Raw genomic sequence first — 19649 nt, 5'->3', positions numbered from 1 at the left:
ATATCACAAACAAAATAACTATGCATATTAGAGAAATATGAGAATTAATTAATTATGAAATATGAAGAGGACATCAGTAACATAACACATTCTCATTTCAATTATTAGTAGCAGGGGGCAGGAATTATGCTATGTGTTTGGTACTTGGTGTGAACTCTTGTATATAGAACTGTGTTGTGAGTTAACTTTGTGGCACTTGTACTGGGCCAAGTGATAGACACAATTTAAATTACCCGCGCCCCAACTTTCTACAGTTGGCACCATGTTGGAACACTGCAAGTGATGGCGTCCATAAACCGTAAGGGTGGCATCCCTGCAGTGAGAAACAAAGGACGCCATCACTTGCAGTGTTCCAACATGGTGCCAACTGTAGAAAGTTGGGGCGCGGGTAATTTAAATTGTGTCTATCACTTGGCCCAGTACAAGTGCCACAAAGTTAACTCACAACACAGTTCTATATACAAGAGTTCACACCAAGTACCAAACATAATTACCGCACCACACAGTTCCAAGCGCTGCTTCGTTTGGTTCAGCATGATGGCGGTACGTCGCAATGGTGCGGGCGATTGCTATCGTGTAATTTATGTTGCATCGTCAATTAAAAACTTTTCGATACAGTCCACATATATTTATCAACATTAACATTGGTCCTCCGGGCCGGATTTTACCGGTGCATTCGTTTCGTTGGTGTCGTTTCGGTTGTTTGGTTCGCGCCGCGTGGCCAGTTGTGGTAACGGTAAATTAACTGACTTTATTTGGTGTGCAGTCTAAATTGTTTGTGGAATTTACCTACCGACATGTTGTGTGGGATATCGCGGTAATTATTTTGTCTTGTGTGGCGACCTAACCTTGTTGCGCGTGCGACCAGATATGGGTGGTATAATAATTTTTGTTGAGGTCATTAGTGGCCTGGCTCGTTGAATTGTTGTTATCATCGGGACGAACTTTTGACTGGTGCTTACCGTTTCGTCATGGCTGATGTTAAAGCTCTGCAACTGCGCCTTCGGTTAGCAGAGGGACGTGTGAAGCGTGCCTTTGACCTTGTGAAAGCAATAGCGAGTGACGCGAGTAAAGTAAAGTTGTTTCTTGCCACCGCGCGCGATCTACCGGGGGTGAAGCAAGCCTTCGATACGGACTTCATCGAGTTGGAAGCAGCGGCGGACATGTTGGAGGACTTCAACAGCGACGACCATCTTCAACGGATGACTCAGCTGGAGGAGCATTACTATACGGTGATGGCGACTGTAGACTCACTGAACAGCACTGACAAGACGGCTGAACAGGTAGCAAGTGATGACAAGGGATTGACGTCTCGTAGGGGTAAAGTAGCCTTACCTAAGATTGCTCTGCCGTGTTTTGATGGAATCCCTCAGAATTGGTCCAACTTCTCAAACTTATTCGAGACATTGGTGTCAAATAACTCAGAGCTCTCGGCAGTAGAAAAGTTAGCATATCTGAAGAGTGCTCTTGGTGGGGAGCCTTTGGGGATGATTCATTCGCTGTCGTTGTCAGAGGCGAATTTTGATGTAGCATGGAAGTTGTTACTAAACCGCTATGATAATAAGCGGCTTATTGTGTCATCTCATGTCGAGGCATTGTTGCAAGCACCTTCTGCGTCAGCAGAATCGGCAAGGTCATTACGCCAGTTAGTCACAGTCATCTCGGAGAATGTCTCAGCACTGGAAGCACTGGGAGCACCTGTTGACAAATGGGACATGGTGCTGCTTCCCATTCTTAGTAAGCGGCTGGATACTAAATTAAGGGTGGATTGGGAAATGACCTTGGGGCAGGAGTTTCCAACTTTAGATGGGTTTATAACTTTTCTTGAAAAACATTGCAATGCGCAAGAGGCAGTTACTTACTCGCATTCCAAGGCTGTTGCACAGGGCTCTAAGCAAAGGAGTTTTGCACCCACAAGAAACATACCATTTTCCAAGGTCCATCTCAGCGCTGTTCAAGTTTGTTGTATCTGTAGTGCCACCCACCCCTTGTTCAAGTGCCCCGAATTCCTTACATATAACCCTCATGATCGCTATAGTGTTGTAAAGAAAAACAATCTATGTTTGAATTGTCTCGGTGGGTCACACCGCTCTAAAAACTGCTCCTTGACAGCAGCTTGCAAACATTGCGGTAGCAAGCATAACTCGTTGTTGCACTTTGAAAGGGTTTCTCATCAGGAATCAGGTTCAGGTGAGGATGGCGAGACAGCCCGAACTGCAGAAACCACTGTCTCGTCCATGTCGTCACGTGTGGTGAATCCCCCCTGTGCAAATCACACCATCTTGCTGTCAACTGCTCAAGTCGCTGTGTTCGACTCGAATGGCGGATCTGTTACTGTACGTGCACTATTGGATACGGCCAGCCAGGCGAGCTTCATCACTGAACGTTTAATGCAGAAAATGCACTTGAAACGTGAAAGAATTCATCTTCCTGTTCAGGGCTTGTCTAATACGCCTGTCAATGTGGCCAGAGCTCGTACATCTGTTATTATTGGGCCCGTTGGCAACGCCAGTCTTCAATTTTCAGTAGATGCCTTTGTGTTACCAAATACAGTAAAACCTCCATTAACGAATATTCTATTTAACGAAAAACCCCATACAACGAAATAAAATTTTGGTCCCGCCGAACCGCCATAAGATCAATGCTGTTTTAACCTCTAAATACCGAATTTTATTTGTTCCGAAATAGTGAAATTCCCTTTACAACGAACTGCCGCTATTGAAAAACACGCAAAAATAAACATCTCCTACAAGACATCCACTAATTTTTTTGCATTCACTGCTTAAAAATACGTGCGTATAACCTTAAAATAATAAGCAACATAGCGGAAGGCAATAAATAAACAAAGCATCATGGATAACACACGTCGTGTATACATGCCACACTTTGTTCAAAATGGCGGGTACATTTAGCGCTAGTGGCGGAAACCTCTCGTACCATCTCTCTGGCAAGACGAACAACTAGTGTATTTTGCGTTTCTATGGTTAAAGATGCACACACGCAAATATTTTTAACTATGGTGTAGTACAATTTCCGTTTTTTCAGTTTTCACTGTTGTTTATTTATTTCCACACGTAGTTACGGAAATCAACACGTTACTACTGTAAAATGAATTCTAATCCTAAAAAGCGGCGACAGATTAACGTTAAAATAAAATTAGAAATTTTAAACGCAGTTGATGAAAGTGGAAAAAAAAATTGATATAGCTAAACGTTTCGACATCCCGGCGTCTACACTTTCGACCATATTATCCAACCGGGAACAGATCGAAAACAACGCTTCTCTGGTAGGGACAAATCGAAAACGTGTGAAAGTATGTAAAAATGATGATTTGGACAAGATACTTTTTGACTTGTTAATGGAGGCTAGGGCATCAAACATCAACAAAGACATGCCAGGAAGCACTGGGGATGGGAATTGATAATTTCCAAGCATCAAATGGTTGGCCATTAAACAAGTGTATTCTATGTACTTTTACATGTTTAATTCCTCATTATCGTATTAAACAGTCAGAAAGACAGTTCTAGCCATTTATGTGAAGCTTTATGGTGACTAGAAATATATTGTGCGAAACCTCCATTTAACAAACCCCTTTACAACAAACACTACAAATTTTGGTCCCTTGAGATTTGTTAAATAGAGGTTTCACTGTATCACCAGTGACCTGCCAAATGTGAAAGTGTCTAGTGAAGTGCGTAAGGGTGTATCCCATTTAAGACTGGCAGATCCATCCTTTGATATTCCGGGCCCTATCGACTTGCTTATTGGAGAAGATTTGTTTCCCGAGTTGATGACAGGAGGCAGGTTGGATGGCCCGCCAGTGGCCTTGGACTCCGTATTTGGTTGGGTGTTGATGGGAAAGGTGAAAGCGGCACCGGTACCTTCTTATTCAAAATCATTTTGCATCTCACTTTTTACCTCGACACCGCCGTTGGATGTTGTCATGAGGAAGTTTTGGGAAGTCGAGGATTTTCCGCTGACGAAGTATCCTGCACCTGAGGATGATCTTTGTGAGAACCTGTTTGTTAAAACACACACGCGGCAAGAAGATGGCCGTTACAGTGTGTGCTTGCCATTTCGTAAGTATCCTCCTGAATTCGGAGATACTAGAGCCCAAGCCATTCATCGTTTATTTGGGTTGGAAAGACGTTTAAGAGGAAATCCAACTCTCAGGATCATGTATTCCGAATTCATGCAAGATTATCTCGATTCGGGCCACATGGAGAAAGTCCCCCCTGATCAGGTGTTCTCGCCACAATCATATTATCTTCCACACCATTGTGTCATTAAGCCAGATAGTTCCACCACCAAATTGCATGTCGTGTTTGATGCTTCTGCTAAGGACTCTAATGGTGTATCATTGAATGATAACTTGTTGACGGGATCCAAGCTACAGCAAGAGATAGGGGATTTATTGTTAAATTTCCGTTCGCATTAAGTCGTTTTCACTGGCGATATAAAACAAATGTATCGCCAGATTGCTGTTCACCCAGACCACCACAACTACCAACGCATTGTATGGCGATGCAGTGACACAGAACCGGTAGAAGATTACCGTCTCAAAACGGTTACTTATGGGGTATCATCGGCTCCATACCTGGCACTTCGTACATTGCAGCAGTTGGCTAAGGATGAAGAGACAACATTCCCAGTAGCGTCCAAGGTATTGCTGTCAGACTTGTATGTTGATGATGTTGTGACAGGAACAGACTCGGTTGATTCTGCGTTAGCCATGCAAAGGGAGCTAATTATGTGTCTTAACAAAGGCGGTTTCAAACTGCGGAAGTTCACCAGTAACCACAGCGCACTTCTGGATTGGCTCCCAGTGGAGGAAGTGGAGAGTCCCCAGTCATTTCTATTGGATTGCGGCAGCCAGAATGTGGTTAAGGTGCTGGAATTGCAGTGGAACCCAGTCTCAGATTCCTTTACTTACACGGTGCATATTGGTTCACATCAAATCACCAAACGAACCGTACTGTCAACAATTGCCAGGATTTTTGACCCGTTAGGATGGCTCAGTCCACTCCTAATGTTTGCAAAGCATTTCATGCAAATCCTTTGGATGAAGACATTGGACTGGGACGCGAGTCTCCCTGCTGATCTGGCAGAGCGTTGGAGTTGCTTCAGTCGAGACCTCCCTCGGTTGTCCTCTATTGTTATTCCTAGGTGTATTAAGAGGCCTATACAGACAGTGTTCAGGGCATGATTGTAGGGCCTTTTGTTAAGAAGAATCTGCAGCTTTCCATTACAGATAAAATTGTCATGTTTTTTGTATGTATAGGGAAAGGATGAATGGGTCGATCTATAATTTTTATAATGCTTTTTAAAATTCGTAACATAGGTAAAAATATTTCCGAATGTGTGGTTTTACGCAGCTGTTTTATGTATTGTGTGTAATGCACACAAAAAAAGTAGACACACACACCGATAGAGTATTAATCGTTGATTAAAATGGTGTAAAAACATACATAGGTCACCGCTGAAAAACGCCCAGAATTCTTCTACGACGAAATGCATTTCGGCACATTTATTCTGCCGGGAAGTGTCTCCCTCGCGCGGCGTATTCTTAAGCCGGCGACTGGAGCCGAGGAGTGGGGCTAGCGGCTGCTGTGAAGGCAGCGGAGGGGAAGTTCGTCTGACGGCTGCTCGGTCGCCTTATCAGCGCGTCGGGGTATCGGATATCGCGATAAGCACATGTGTTCGCAGGAAATCCTTATATTTCTCCAACAAGAAAGAAAAATAAAGCTACTGATCTCAAAGCATACTGGAGTCAAAGGTCAGTTTGTTTTGTAATATGTCATACAAAATACATATGGCGTTCATTAGCCTGCGTAGTCGAAACTTACCTTGTGATCTCTCACCTCCAACACCTTCCCGACCATAATATTGAGTTATCTTAGATGAACAATCGCATATTGAAAAGTTTATTTAAAATATATAGGTTAAATATGTAAGTTTATGATATGTAATGCATCCATAAGTTATAAGTTTTGACAGGCTGAGCTCCCTGTTGGGAAGGGGGAGGGGGAGGGGGGAAACAAACTCTGGCTCCTCACTGTCGAAGCATATAATATGTGTGTATTAACGTTGTAGTATTAACCTTTAAAATGTGTATAACATATGTGTACATTTTTTTATTTGGCACTGAATTATCAATTTATTCACAGGAAAAAACTATACCTAAACAAAACAATGTCAATGAAGAATTGGAAAACCAGAGCCTATCAAGATCACTGCAGACATCAAGCACTGATTGAAAACGAAATAACATCCGGAGTGCATGAAGTAGTGTACTATGAAGAAAGCTATCCGGCAAATTGAGTAACTGTTTACATATTATTTAAAACAAATCTAAGTTATTAATTTAGAGAAAGTAAGATCGGCAACACAACCAGTTCTATTAATTTAACAAATATGGTTTGGCCAAAATATACATAAGATTTTTGGTCTGTTCAGTGTAAGGTCATTTATTGCACAAAAAATAAAGAAGTCTAGGTATTAAAAAAGGATAAATTTTATGCATTGCAGGAAAAAATTTAAATTTTATAGCTGCAGTTATCAAGTTCCGGAAGGTAGAGACTCACGATGTCACCTTGGCAGCCAGGGAGTAAAAACGGCACAAGAAATTTCTTCAAGAGAAAATGACACATCAGATGAAGAGAATAACTACTCTGTAGCCAATGTCCTGCACAATGAAGATGGGCAGTGTATGTAAGTCCCTTAGCCCACTTTAGAAATAAGTTAATTACAAAGCGTTTTTAATACATGCTATTTTTCTTTCTTCAACTATTTCCTGAAAAAAATTTTACTTTAATTATTTCGTATAATTTGCACACGGTCGGGTAGTTATACTATTACACGAAACTAGACATTCTTTCGAAACTATATTTCTATCTAAATAAATCAATATAAATAGTTAAATGTTATGGCTCTTTCAGCTCTACAGCCATGTCTTACATAGAAATGCAACCGCCTCTGAAACTATTTGAGATGGAAGCAGGATGTTCTTTCTGGTCAACCACCGAAGGAGCCATTGACATTCCATACGAGCTGGTGGACAGGAATGAGCCAACTGTAGACAGTAGATGTATCAACAATTCAGTGACAAGCAATCAGGTTAGCTGAATGACAATGATATTGCTTTTAAATATATTGACCTGTTAAAAAAATTACAGTTAAATTATAACTTAACTTTACGAATATACTTCAATTGAAAAATTACACAACTACTCAAACTACATAAATGTTTTTTAATCAGAAATTTCACTAAAAACAGGGCTAAAAAATGAAGACAGTAAAAAATCTTAACCCCATTTAGTGACAATAGACAACATCTTTTATTGACCTTACTTAAAAGTGATATACCATCCCCAGTTAAAACATAAACAGCATTGACTTAAGCACTAAAAATATTTATATTGTAGCAAGACTTTTCAAATTATGCATCATACATTGGACAAAAAACTATTAAAAATACTACAGCTACTATAAGTACTTTTACTGCTATCAATACTCCTGTTTTATTCGTAACTTGAGAAACAATAATATATACCTACATATTTTATGGACATAGAAATATAACATGATTTTAGGTACATTAATAGATATAAGTTATTCAAAAATAATGTATTTATGGATTGTTTCAGCCGAACAGTTTATTCATTATTCCAAGAAAATATAAACATTTGGATGAATATATTGAACATGTAAAGGAAGACAACGGTTTGGTACTCCAAAAGCAGCAAACATCCACATCCTCACCAACTAGCTGTTCTCAGGGCGAAAGAGTGTTTTCAAATGAAGAAGAGAAAACTGAAGAAGTGTTATACGGTGTCTGATTTGTAGATATGTCGTACTTACAAATACTCACGGAAGCAAGTCAGCATAATGAATCGTTTGGGTGTACTCTTGCAAATATGTGTGTAATAAAAAAAATTCGAAAGAATTTTTTTATCTATTATTGTATTTTTTTGTATTATGTACAACATGACTCTGTGTTCCTACGCATAATATGGAAGATAATTCAGTTATGGATATGAATTCAAGGGCTGTTGGTGGAGTTATGGGCATTGGGGCAAGGTATTCTCAATTACAAGAATTATGTGCAGCAAAAGGCGTGCCTTGCATGGCACCAGCAACTTATTCCAAACATCACGATGTTAGCTGTAATGGCCGGGGAAAAGCAGCTTCAGAAAAAATGGAAGAGGCTGCACGCGAAGAAGCTGAATTAGCGAGAGCCAATGATGAAGTTGACGAGCATAACATTCCCCTCATTACTATTGTTGTCGATGGCTGTTGGTGCAAACGCTCCTACAAATGTAAATATGATGCACTTTCTGGAGTTGCAAACAAAAAGAAAGTTTTGTTCAAGGCAGTTGCAAACAAATAGTGCTATGTTTGCGCTCGAGAGAAAAATAACGAATCTATCCCTTCACACGATTGCTATAAAAACCACGAAGGTAGCTCAAGTAACATGGAAGCCAAAATAATAGTAGAAGGATTCAAAAAGAGTTTAACTACAACATAAAGTATGCCAAAATTATAGCCGATGGTGACAGCAGTGTATACAAGAAAATTCTGGAAGCTAGGCCATATAACACTCTTACTGTTGAGAAGATAGAATGCAGGAATCATCTGCTCCGCAATTACAGGAAGAAAATTATTTCTGCGAGTGAAAATGCTAATCTTGGGACTACCATTCTGAGGAAAATAGTTTATATAAAAATGAGTAAACTATCCATTGGATTGCAAAAAGCAATCGCTTACAGAAAGTCACAGGGCACCGATCAAGTTAAAGTTTCACAGTTGAAATGCGATATTGAAAATGGTCCGAGCCACGTTTTTGGTGAGCACAAAAATTGCAGTACTTTAGGTTACTTCTGCGATGGTCGAAAAGACGGCGAGTCAAACATTGTCCCAGAGTTAGAAAAAATTCTTTGTGGTCTCATATTTATAAAGAATGTCAGTATTTAGCTGCTCATTCTTGAAGCCTCATACATGATGTAGATAGCAACAAAGTCGAACAATTCAATTCAATAATTGCGAAATTTTCCGGAGGAAAAAGAGTGCCACGAAACGATCTTATCAAGGGAGATGTGCTGATGCTGTAATAGCACACAATACAAAAACACCACAATATGTGTTACAAAAAAGCATGTTCAAGGGTATAAGTCCGAATAAAATTTCAAAAAGATTAGAATTCAGAAGGCGGGAACTTCGAAGACGGGAATTAAAAAAAAAACCCACAAATTATCATCAACAAAAACAGCCAAAAAAATCTCTCACCAAAACCTATGGAGAAAAGGACTATGGTCCTCAATGTCAACAGCCTGACATGGATCCAGAAACATTTGAGGAACAGAAACATGCTTTCCTCAGTAGGTTACAACTAACACAATAGGACCATCAACAGTTAGAGACAGACACAATTCTCCAGGCAGGAAGCGGAAAATGGCTTTAAACACGTAGAAAAATTCTAACGGCTTCTAATTTCGGGAACGTCTGTCGTAGACGTGCATCAACAAGCTGCGTGAACTTAGTTCGCAGTATTGTTTATACCTCCGATATTTTGAATGTGCCTGCAATTTACCATGGTAAAAATTTTGAGGTGATAGCTATAGAACAACTAGAAAAACAAGAAGGAATTAAGGTTGGAAAAAGTGAACTCTTCATTGACAAGGAATTGCCTTTCTTGGGTGCCACTCCGGATGGTGTTATTGGAGAAAAGGGTCTTGCAGAAGTCAAGTGTCCATAATCTGCAATTGGAAAAGATGTTACTGCAGCAGTTAAACAAGGGAACATCCGATATCTGAGTTTCGAAGGAGATGAACTGAAACTGGGAAAGAAAAAAAAAATCATATTTTTATCAAGTTCAGGCACAGCTTCGCATTTCAGAGAGGGAATATTGCATTTTTGGTGTTTGGACATCAGTGGAAAAAGAGATGGCAATATTTCGAATTGAAAGGGATGACAATTGTTGGAAACAAGAGATGGAACCACATCTTACAAAATTCTATTATAACTGCATTTTGCCAGAACTGGTGGACCCTAGGCATACGAGGAGCATGGAAATTCGAGACCCTCCATACATTATTGATGCTATTGAAAAAAGAGTAAGAAAAAAATTTGCTGCTGTCAAGACTTGTTCAGCTGCTCATTAATTACCTATGTAGCGTAGCTTCTTAAAAAATGGGGGAATATAATATGTATATTTTCTTAAAGTATTTATTGCGATATAACATTATTATATAATAAAATATAAACTCAGTGCGCTGTTAAATTATGCTTGTAAAAGCAGACCATCTAAATGTACTCAACTGCGTATCCATAAACTCATATGTTTTTTGTCTTTGTGGTGTGTAAATGTGTTCAAATTCAATTATATTTCATTAAAGAAGATGTATTTGTACAACTTCATACATTAACTTTTTTTTCTTCAGAAAAGCCAAAAATAATTTGTACAGATAAATCTATGATTGTTATTTTCTGAACAGTTATTGGGTGGACATGCATACAAATATTTTAAATAGCAAATTGTAAACAATCTAAACATGTACAAAATATAAGGTAGAAAAAATAACATGATTCTGTGCCGTATTGAAAATGCATTTTGGCACATATTATCCTTACCATACTTTTTTTAAAATCACTAATTATTGATATTGACAATGGTGCAAAGATTCTATTTCTAACGGAATAAAGAGTTACAAATACATGATATGACATGCTGAGTAATCGCGTCATTATTACAAAAAAAAACTGTTTGTGTACGTTTGGAATAAAAACTGTGAACACTAGTCACTCACCGTAAACGCCACACATCTTCCTGTATACTCATTTCATGTTAAAGAATGGGGAAAGTCCGGGTGAACAAAATTACGATTTTTGCCTCATAACGTTACCACGTTTCGGATGACTTAGACAACTAGTTCCGTAATTTTGCAAACTTCAAATACAATTTGCAGCAACAAATAGTACCTGTGACTATGTTATATGACTTCGTTGAGCTAAGAGATGCATTTCAACCTGTTGTTAAAACTAACATATTTTTATGTACGAATGTTTGTTGACTCATTGTTGCATCAGTGCATGCTTAGATTCGTTTGTATTCGTATGATAAATTGTAGTTTAGTACGTACATTTAAATCTAATACGTATTTTATGATGAAAGAAATTGTAAAAAAAAATATACCGGAAGGGTGAAAAATCATGTAAACTATTTATGAGTTATTTCTGAAACCCAGCAATAATATAACTATTTTCGTACATAGTATAAAATTGAAAATTTGAAAAATATTATTCTTTATTTGATGGTAATCTCATTACTTTGTTGCTGGTGGAAACGTAATAGCACAAAACTTGAAGGGTAACCAGACCCAAGTGTATAACTGAATTATTATATAACTCAATAAGTCACAACTTAATTATTTAAGTAAATCATTGCTTGCCAATAATTGGCACAAATCAATTTTAATTTCTTAGTCAGCAAGGTTTAAAACTACAAACGAAAAATCTCCCAGCAAGGAAGTGTGCATGTGTCCGCGTATGCGTACCTGTGTTGTTTATGCGTAGGTATGCGCACTTGCTATGCTATGCATGCATTATTTTTGACTAGGTAACATGTAGGCCTACATATTTTCAACTATGATATTAAAATATGTAATATTTTTGGTTAAGTATAACGGAAAATGCATTTGATTCTTTATATGGATGAGTTGCGTAGTTTTGACAGCTCCATAGAATTTGCAATGAAAGTTCGGCGCAGCTCCGAAAGCATGGAAAATGAGAGATCTCTGAGAAGAAATACTCCAGCCAATAGTCTTGTCTAGTGTAAATAACCTGGCCGGGGGAGAGAATTGGGAGGTTGGTGGGCAATGCGCTCAACACAACGCCAAGTGCGGCCTTTATCCACTGACGTATAGTAAATAACTGCGCCTCGAGTAACGCGACACCGCGACAACACGAGACTCGAGGACAGAGCGATAGCGGGTACGGAACACCGCGATCTTTCCTAAAAGACACTGTAAGCTGGAATGCCGGCGGGGTGGAAAGTGTTTTCCCCACTCCGCCTCCCAGTCGAAGTGACGCGCCGCCAAGATAACCAATCCACGTCTCCTCCTTCCAGCTTTGTCCCGCCCACCTTGCACGATGTCGTAAGCGCAGAACCCGCTGGCGGAGTTGCGCCCTGTCTGTATAGGCCTCTTAAGGGTCAAAGGTATGATATCCATGGATTTTCAGATAGCTCTGAGAAGGGCTTCGCTGCAGTGGTATACCTGCGTGCCCAAGGTCCTGACGGTGAGGTCAGTATTCATTTGTTGATGGGTAAAGGTAAGGTAGCACCACTCAAGGTACAATCGCTGCTTCGTTTGGTTCAGCATGATGGCGGTACGTCGCAATGGTGCGGGCGATTGCTATCGTGTAATTTATGTTGCATCGTCGATTAAAAACTTTTCGATACAGTCCACATATATTTATCAACATTAACACTATGTTTCAATTTGTGGGATGTAAATATGAATAACTAGGGTTAAATATTTAAATATGAGCCATCATGCAATAAATTTTTTGCTGTAAAATACTTTTTTTTTCACCTACCAAAAATCCTTTTAATAAAGCATTATACTAAGGTACTTACTTAATGATTACAAAAATTGAATTTCTGGAGTCTTTTACTGTATTTATTTATGAAAAGTATTCAATTGGTTTTGTTTTGGTTATGGGAATTGTTAAAAAATTATATCAATGATTGGATTGGTATCGGTTTTTATCTATAACACTCATCAGTACTTAAGGGTGCATGGTTAGAGCTGACCGACTTTTCAGTTGCCCTGCTCTGCCTCTACTAACGGTGGTCTGGTGTGCAATCTTATCGTTGAGTTCAAAGCTATAACACCACAAAACCAGTATTCCTACATAAATTGTTTATTAACACAAACAAACACCACACATTTATATTTGTATAGGTTGTGGATTCTGAAGTTCTGCAGACATTTGACGGCTTACAGCTTTAGGCAGACAACACTTTCACTTTAACAAATTAAATACATATATTAACTTTGTTTAATGTAACTTGTATCAAATTTGACAGTTCTCAAGAAGAATAGTACCACCGGAGCCTTTTCCCAACTTCCCTTTGCAAAGCATCATATGATATTTTTTTGTTACAAACTTTGATAACCACATGAAATTGTTTCCAAAAACTGTTGACAGAGCAACAGTGGCAGAAGAATACACAGACAGTTGGAACTACTTTTAAGAACCGTCAAATTTGAGACATGTTTCATGATGCAGACTATAGCAGGTATTACAATTGTACAATTTAATAATTTACAGCCTAACATGTGGACTGGCTAATTTTGTCGGCATGTTTTCACAGAATCCCACAGACATAATCTCAATCCAGGAGTCTCTGCTGGTTCGATTCCGCTCGGATGACACCATCGTCAGCAAGGGATTCTCCGCGGCGTACTCTGCGACTGATCCCCACGACAATGAAGATCTGCAACCTGAGGACCAATGAGGCTGAAGTGTGGGAGGAGTAATGTGTTATTTAAGCAGAATTTGGCATGTAAGACTCCTGGGGAAATTTTCAACTTTAAAACTATGTTCATGGGACAATACCGTTTTTTTATGTGGGTATTTGTATAGACTGAACTGAGTGTGATGACGAAAGACTGTGTGTGACGTTCTTGAAAAACTAATTAGCTGGGACAATTAATTCTACCAGTTATTGCACAGTTAAATAAAATAATTGTTAAATTACAATCCAAATTTTTCATTAATTTTAAACTTCTATTGATTACAAAAGAAAGTTTTTTTTTTTCATTTCACAAAGTGTGTGCACTGAAATTTGAAAATATTTTCAGGAGTACAGCAAGTCAAATATTTTATAATACTGTGTGTATTCAATACATATCAGTATGATGAAACAATTGCCATATACTGTAGTAAAGTAATTACATTTTAAATGATTTGTAATGGAGAAACATGGGAAATGAAACATTCTCAAAAGCAATCACTGTAAGATGAAGGGAAAATGTTAGCAGTGATCTTTAAATAGAAAGACATGAGTGGAGAATTTAATTATATCAGAAAAATTTTGTTGTATTGGGGTTTATAAAGTTTCTTAAGTAATTAAGAATTAGAAAGATCTTGATATTTGTGGGGAGCAAAAATTAAAAGTGTATTGCATCTGTGATTACTGTAAGATCTCATTTGACTAGAGAGTTGAACATTTAATGTGAAACTTACATGAAAGAACTGTACCAGTCTACTCAATTTGACAATACATTCTGTGCAGAACTATATTTAAATAGATCTGTAAATTTACAGCTAAGCCAAATACTTAACATGTTTAACTAAAGTTTATGTTTATATAAAAATAAAAAGAACTGAACTGTAAAAGATAACCGACTCTTAATGTGACTTAAAATTAAGACCACTGCCATGTTTACATTTAATATAGGTATGTGTTAGCTAAGTGAATTAAATCTTAAATTTTATTGATACTTAGAAGTAATAGGCATAATTTGTGGGCCTACTTTATATAAGTACTGTAAATTTACTTAAAAATGGTCACATTTTCATTACATTGACCACAATATTATTATTAATATCATAATTTTGTTATTTTGTGTTACCTATCATATTTAATTCAATATGTCTATAAATTTTGTACAATACTCATAGTTGGCTGTAGTCGTATACAAAACTTAGATTTCAAAATATTCTGATCTGAACATTTAATATAGGGCCTACTGTAATTATTGCTATAATGAGACTACGTGAATAAATATTTTGAAACATTCTGTATTATTCATAATTGTTAATTACATCCATAATATGATGTGAATACTCTATAAGTAATTTTGTTATAATAAATTTTAATGTTTTGATTTTTCTCTTATGTCTAAATATGTTGTAACCAGTTTTGCTCGTTTACTTTGTTGGAAAATATTTTTCACCAAATTACAGTTTTTTTAATTTACTTCTTCCTATGCTTACAGATTTGCTACCAATGTTTAAAACTAGTACATGCAATAATATCTATATTCAGTTGTACCTATTGCTTATATTTCTTTCTGAAAAAGTAAAAAAAAAAAATGGATATGTGGTTTACCACTTAACCTTTTGTAACAAAACCAAAGTTAGGAGGATGGTAAATTAGACAAAAATAACTTTTGCATGACACTAATTTAAATGTTATCTCATTTTTGGAATAGCCTTTGAATACTGTAGCCATGGGCATATGCAAAATCCTGAATGACTATAATAATCTGCATACCCACCAACAAAAGGAAATAATTTGAAAGATAAAAGCAGGCAAAGTGGTTCTATTAGCCCTTTTCCCCCTCCCTAAAAAATGGAATCTGTGTATGCTCCTGACTTAAGCTATGCGGTGAATGAATCTGGCTGTGCTGCTGGAAGAATTCCAGAATGACAAGGAACTGATCTCTGATAAAATTAATTTACAAAACATGTGTAAGTAACGTCTATTAATGTGAAAATAAATTTGATACAAATACTTCACAAGTTCTTAAAAAAGTTCTGGATTACTAAAACCTTTACTGTGAAAGATTATTATTTTATTATTCTCTTCTTGCATAACCTTGTGGTTTTTTACATGTATCTCGCAAAGAATCAGATGCACACAGTGGATGACGATAGTTTTGTATACATGGCTTTCGGTACATTTACAAAGGGTTTATTTGAATTGTGTGTGTGTTGGTGTGTATGTTGGTAACTTTATAATCTATAGTTTTTTAACAAATGCAAATAGGTAACTTTGTTTGGAGAAAATTATGTGTCAAATTCAAGACCATCTTTGTAATACTGTATTTTCTCAAATCTAAGATGACATCAATTTTAAACACATACCTTTTTTTGATTCTTAGTTTTTGTAAATAAAAGTTTTATCCTTCATATATAATATGTACTTCAATTTTAGGTAACATTTTGATTTGTTAAAGGTGAATGGTAATTCTGGTGCATCAGTCATTTACTTACTCTTCAGCTTTGCCCAGCAGGTTTCGAACTTGCATTTATTTGGTTGTTTCAACCTAAATAAGGTGAGGAGGTTCTTTAACTTTTTAGGTGCTCATTGTCTTTCTGAAACAAACAGGAGCTTGCTTACACTGTGTTGTGCCAGTAATTATCTGCATACTATTATCTTGATGTGATAGTTGTCTAGCCAATCCTACTTCTTGTGCCACATCCTGAATTATCATCTGGCCATGTAACATTTTCTCTGTACACTTGTTACAAAACTACAGGTGTTGACTAGTTTGTGTGCAATGTAGAAAGGTATCAATTTTGTAATTTGTATCATATTTACAGATATTGAAAATTAAATAAATGGCTGCATATTTAAATGAAATAAATTCAGCAAATAAATGTAAGACACCATTGATTTTAAGACATACCGTACTATCTGAGCCCAAGTCACAAAACAGGTGCATCTTATAATTGAGTACGAATTTGATAGTTCTATCAGTGTGTCTAGACATTCATTACTAGGGGCTGGAAAAATTAGCATCTATTATTTTATAAATTAGCATTTATTATTGTAAAAATTAGCATTTTTAATTAAACTTATTTTAAACTTAATATTTACACATTAAAAGTTTATTACCTAAGAATTCATATGTATAAACACAAATAACTTGCACAAAATTTTTTTTTAATTAAAACCTGAAAAAAAAAATCATTATTTTACTAAAAAATGTTTAGTGCAATATGCCAGCAAACATTAAGTTGCAGATTTAATTTATAGAATACACAAGTTAATGAATCGGGTGGGACTTATATTTTGAAGTTATTTTGGATCTATGTAACTGGCTGTGTCACAGAGACATAGCAATATCAAGAATCATGCTGGTCATGAAAACAAGTATAGAACTTCTACTACCAGAAAATCACCACAATATTAAGGGTAACATTTGGGGGAACACAATGTGCCTGTAGTACTGCTGTGGTCTACTTAACAATCCCGCTAAAGACAAGTGAAAGAACGCACATCCGTTTTGGTTTTCACCTTATTAGCCAACCATAAACCTTTGCTTGTGAGATGAGAAAATCTATGGCTAAGATGGTGGATATGTTGTATTTGTGTATTAACTGAAGTGCTGATAATTTAATTATATGTACACATGTGTCCCAGACAAACTGCAAAGTATGAATATTAAGTTGAGTCAAGTCACTGAAGTCTACAAAACTGTTTTGTTTCTTTCGAAGTGTGAAAAGATACATTGTACAATTTTCTAAATTGACAAAAATATGTTATGTGGCATTTTATAATGGATATTTTTATAAATGAATGACATTTTACACCACATAATTAAATGAAGGAAAGAAAACATTATTTAGAAAATAAGCAAAAAAATAGCTTATGTTGTAAATTAGGTATAAAAAAAAGAGCATCTAAAATTTAAATTAGCAACAAAAAAAATCCGCTATAACAAGATGCTAATTTTTCTGGCTCTTGTTCAATACTTCAAAGGCTCATCACATTTTTCACTGGATGGCATGCATTGTTTCGCCCATACATGTTGCAACAATTTAATTTGGTAGTTCTTGCAGGATTATTTATTTCATGGAAATAGCCATACATTTAAAAGAAAAATGTTTGTATCAAATATCTGCTAAGACTCCAGGTTGTACAATGTTCACTCATGTAAATGACTGATTATCTGTGAAATCTTTGTTCAGTTTTATGTCTTGTTTAAAATATTAATGCAGGAGAAACAAATTATTTTTTATCTATAAAAATTCTGGCAATATATGTATTCAACCATCTTACAAGCTAAAACTAGAGTGAGTGTCAGAAATATTTCTAAACCAGGCAAATTACTAAAGATGTTAAATAATCATAAAAGTTACATCTTAAAAATAATTTCTGCAATGTATTGGCAAGTATTTTTTTTGCCAAAAATCTAAAACAGATTTTAACTTATCACATGGTTCACCTGTTTTAATGTGCTTAAGATAACTTATTTCAGTAAATTAGATTTACTTTATCTAAAATTCTTAAACAAATTTTTATTTTTAACAGTGATGGGTTGAACACGTTTTCTCAAATCAGAATCTTGAATTCAATACTTGAAAATGGTGCCTTATATCCGAATCTAAATCTGAAGAGTCAGGAATAAAATAATATATGATGCAAAAATACAAAATTTTAAGTTCTGAATATTGAATTTGTATTTTTAAAATAAGAAAAGCATATTTATACTAGTAGGATATAAACAGTTTCTTTTCATGTCAAAAATGTTCTCTGAAGTGCTAAACAAAAATTTTGAGAGCACTGTGGCTAGTGGTAGAATCGAACATTTCTTTGATTGCTTCTGTAGAGATATACTCCTTCATCAAACTTTAACTTCCTGTCTTTTTCCTCTAATATTAATTCTTTTGAATACTAAAGATTTCATGATATTTTAAGATTTGATTGGCCCATTCCTAATTTTTAAGGTTGCTTTCAATGCACAGTTAAGAAAAAGTGCAAACTTCAAACTACATGCTGTTAGATACTTGATACTCATTTTCTTGACACCACTTAAATTTTGACTGAAGACGTGTAAAGAACTGGGTTGCGATACATCTTTGTATTAAGCTCTATGCACACAACTGACATACGTAATCACAATAACTCAATATGTTTTACCTTGTAAGTTTTGGCAGATGATTTTAACAAGGAACATTGGGATCTAATTCACATGTTTCAATTTTTTCACGTCAATGCCAGTCTAGGCAGCCATCAGTCCCGCTTCTATTTGGCCTCACTTTGAAAATGAGCAAAATGGAGAGCTGGAGTGTGACAAATGTGCCAATGTAATATTTTTCTGTTAATAGATGCTAAACTTGGCTACCCTGATGTGACACACACTGCAGTATCATTACATTACTAATGTCAAAAATGTTTGGAAGGATTACATCATATGTATACAGTACATGTTTACATGTACATACACATACAAATAACTTTTATTCACATTGCTTTTACGATTTTGGTAAATTAGTTTTTTAACGACTATTGTCATCATTGCACATCACAACTTCCATAGTGACGACCTCTCTTAAGCCATATCTTTCCTTTCTTCCCATGCCAGCAGTCATTAGCTACCAGCGACGACCATGCATCGGAGACTGAATGTTTGGTTCGTACAATTATTTTTAGGAATTATTTATTTATGTTTCTTCCATTTTTTGCTAATTTGTCCCAACATACTCTTAACTGTTCTAAAATCAGTGTCGACTGAAACATTGAAAATTATTTTTTCTACCTTGATGCCACTAAAACCTCAAGCATAGCTAATTCATGTAATCTGATTGCTGGTAATAAATCAGGCTGTCCACAAGAATCTGTAAAAAAAGTCTTTGACTCTTTCTCACCAAATTTTAAAATTTCCTGGACTTTTTTTTTTATATAAGCAATTTCCTAAAAGAAATACAAATAATCAAACCTCCACCATCTCCACTTCTTTATTTCAAATAGAATCTTGCATATGCCATTTTATAATATGTATGACTATGCACATGTGAAAACAAATGCTTTCAAAGTTTGAATGATAGCAGATTGGAGTGTATTTCCCCTCAAATTACTATTTATGGGGAATTTCCATCACTTTTCCAGGATTTCAAGTAAAATCCCTGAC

The 19649-nt window shown here is 36.2% G+C and overlaps 2 protein-coding genes across 3 annotated transcripts in view; both read left to right on the top strand.

Annotated features, from left to right (window-relative positions):
- Window positions 1-19355, top strand: part of LOC134528017 (protein tolkin-like) — a 255428-nt gene extending 236073 nt beyond the window's left edge. For both annotated transcript variants that reach the window (XM_063361181.1, XM_063361182.1), the window contains one exon: window positions 13376-19355. In XM_063361181.1, the coding sequence (XP_063217251.1) occupies window positions 13376-13519 (144 nt within the window). In that variant the 3' untranslated portion in view covers window positions 13520-19355. The remainder of the gene's footprint in view (window positions 1-13375) is intronic.
- LOC134528018 (uncharacterized) lies at window positions 432-13369 on the top strand. The gene is made up of 2 exons (XM_063361183.1): window positions 432-6711; window positions 6939-13369. Exon 1 carries the CDS (start codon window positions 972-974, stop codon window positions 2607-2609), a length of 1638 nt encoding a protein of 545 aa, XP_063217253.1. The 5' UTR covers window positions 432-971; the 3' UTR covers window positions 2610-6711; window positions 6939-13369.
- Window positions 19356-19649: the final 294 nt, after the last annotated feature.

Source organism: Bacillus rossius, chromosome 1, assembly GCF_032445375.1.
Source record: "Bacillus rossius redtenbacheri isolate Brsri chromosome 1, Brsri_v3, whole genome shotgun sequence".
NCBI lineage: Eukaryota > Metazoa > Arthropoda > Insecta > Phasmatodea > Bacillidae > Bacillus > Bacillus rossius.
This window is presented reverse-complemented; position numbering and strand designations above follow the sequence as displayed.

Bases quoted from the DNA above. Each gene is read 5' to 3' on its own strand.
- LOC134528018 (XM_063361183.1), top strand. From the start codon at position 972: ATGGCTGATGTTAAAGCTCTGCAACTGCGCCTTCGGTTAGCAGAGGGA.